Raw genomic sequence first — 2,157 nt, 5'->3', positions numbered from 1 at the left:
CATTAGCACCTCTAGTAATATATTTACTGAGAAAAATGTTGACGTGTTCAATACTTATTTTACCTGCTGTATGTTTGAACTCATCATGAAAGAAGACTGCACTCTAAAAAATGAAGTGATGAATTTACTCAACAAAGTCAAATCAACTGGCTCCACTAAGCCTAGATGAGTAAACTGAGCAAAGTATATACAAATATTGCTCAATTGACTTAACCAGTAATAATGGAACCAGTTTGGTTCAGTAAATTCGACAGTTTATTTCTTATAGAGTGTGTAAAAGTACTTTTACTTTTACTTTCCCAATTTTTGTGAACAGTTTTATAATTTTTATTTGAGTATTTTTCTCATCAGTGAAATTTATTTTTGCCAAAGTCATTTTCTGTTCATGTAATTTTACTTTTACTTAGTTTTTTTTTTCTCAAGTACTTCATAGACCTCTGGTTAAAATCCTCAGATGTTCTTTATTGTTAGAAAAAGCTAAAGACACACATGTAAAAATATTCTGAACCACATGCAAAAAGTTACGAAAATATTTTATTGTGAAAAGTTGACGCGAATTTCACTTCCTGTACTTTTTTTCCCTCGCAGTTAGAGAAGCTCGGCCGTAGCCAACCGACCATAACTGTGCCGATTTCACTCATCTATTCAGCAGGTACCTCATCCCTCCTTTTCCTTGTTTTTTTATGTGCCTTTTTGTTGCTGACATGATTTTTTTTTGTTGCTTTCAGCCCTCCTGGTGGAATATTTACACTTAATTCTGAGACCAGTTATAAAAGTGCCTCTGCCTTTTACCAGATGTGAGGTAATTATGATTCTCTCTGATTTCTCCCTAATATTTGTTTAAATTGTGTAAAGAACCAGACCAAAACTGCAACTCGCCAGGAAGAGAAAGAGAAAACTGTTAGAAGAGCTGGAAGCTGAGAGTTGGCATTGTTTGCAAAATTTATTGCTAATTTTTCCTTTTTCCCAGACCTTTGTCACAAAAAGTTGGGTTTCTCATGTTAGCAGGCTAATTTATCTTGTCTCAACACAGCAGAAGTTAGATTTCTTCAGATAAAGAGCTAAAAAATTGTTATTTATTTGAAGTTAGCAGAACTTTTTTTAGTCATCCTCCTCTGTCCTCACTCTCTGACTGCATCGGTATCAAAATTTGGCATCAGCACACTTCTTCTCTGTTCCTCAGACATTTTCTCACTGTCAAAATGCCGTTAAATGATTGAATTAAAAACTACAGGGTCGTCTCAGACATCTGCACTGGTGCGTCATCAACCCTGCCTCCCTTCTCTCATCCTCTTTAAAGTTTTCTGAGCTTCCTCCTTACTAATCTTTCCCCACTTCCTGGTCTATAAATGAGATATCCAAAGAGCCCAGAACAACTTCCAGTTAGATTAAAGGTGAACTACAAGGTCCAGATAAATTAGTGTTAGATCAAATGATCAGTCACTAAACCAAAGAAGACAATCGAGGAGCACACCTAATAGTCAAATAGGTTTGCTAAAATGCATATTGCCTCTGGCAGAATGTCCTTTGAGACAAAAATGGAGCTTTTTGCCAACAAGTCCATTCAGCTCCATCTGATCTGTCAATGACACAGAAGAAAAAAACAAACAAACACCTAAAGTGAAACAAGGAGGCTTGGTTGTGTTCGGGAGCTGCTTATGGTGCTTTGAATCTGTGCAGGATACAATACACTCTGAAAACTATGAGGTTTAAATCTATTTATTCTAAACCTTACTAAACCTCTGTGAAGGAGCTGCAGGCTGGAGAGGAAAGATTTACAGAAATCACTTTGTGCAACAAATTAAATTTTCCATTGTACTTGTCAACATCACTTTCACAGGGCGTGATCATGGGGGGGGGGGTGTTATGCACCCTGTTCACTTGTTTATTTAATGAATCATTTAATTTTGTAAAACAATTCAGGATATTTTGGGGTTAAAACACATTGTAAATAATTTTAGGATGTATTATACAACATAACCTACCTACATTTTTCAAATTTCAAAGATGTATTCACCCAGCCTGGCCCTTGCCTTCCTACGTAGTTCTGCTCAATTCTAGTTTCCCTTCACTGCTCCGTCTGGGATTTCTCCCACTGACAAGGATTTATTCAGGAGACTTTTTGTCCAGGGCAATAATAATAATAATAATAATAAT

At 36.1% G+C, this 2,157-nt stretch overlaps 1 protein-coding gene across 1 annotated transcript in view; it reads left to right on the top strand.

The window, feature by feature from the left end:
* sdr42e2 (short chain dehydrogenase/reductase family 42E, member 2) overlaps positions 1-2,157 on the top strand; it is a gene marked incomplete in the record, with an annotated part of 13,946 nt that overhangs the window by 6,253 nt on the left and 5,536 nt on the right. The window contains 2 exon segments of the mRNA XM_014010123.1: positions 589-652; positions 729-802. Of these exon segments, the coding sequence (XP_013865577.1) occupies positions 589-652; positions 729-802 (138 nt within the window).

This window comes from Austrofundulus limnaeus, unplaced genomic scaffold (assembly GCF_001266775.1).
Source record: "Austrofundulus limnaeus strain Quisiro unplaced genomic scaffold, Austrofundulus_limnaeus-1.0 Scaffold65, whole genome shotgun sequence".
Taxonomy (NCBI): domain Eukaryota; kingdom Metazoa; phylum Chordata; class Actinopteri; order Cyprinodontiformes; family Rivulidae; genus Austrofundulus; species Austrofundulus limnaeus.
This window is presented reverse-complemented; position numbering and strand designations above follow the sequence as displayed.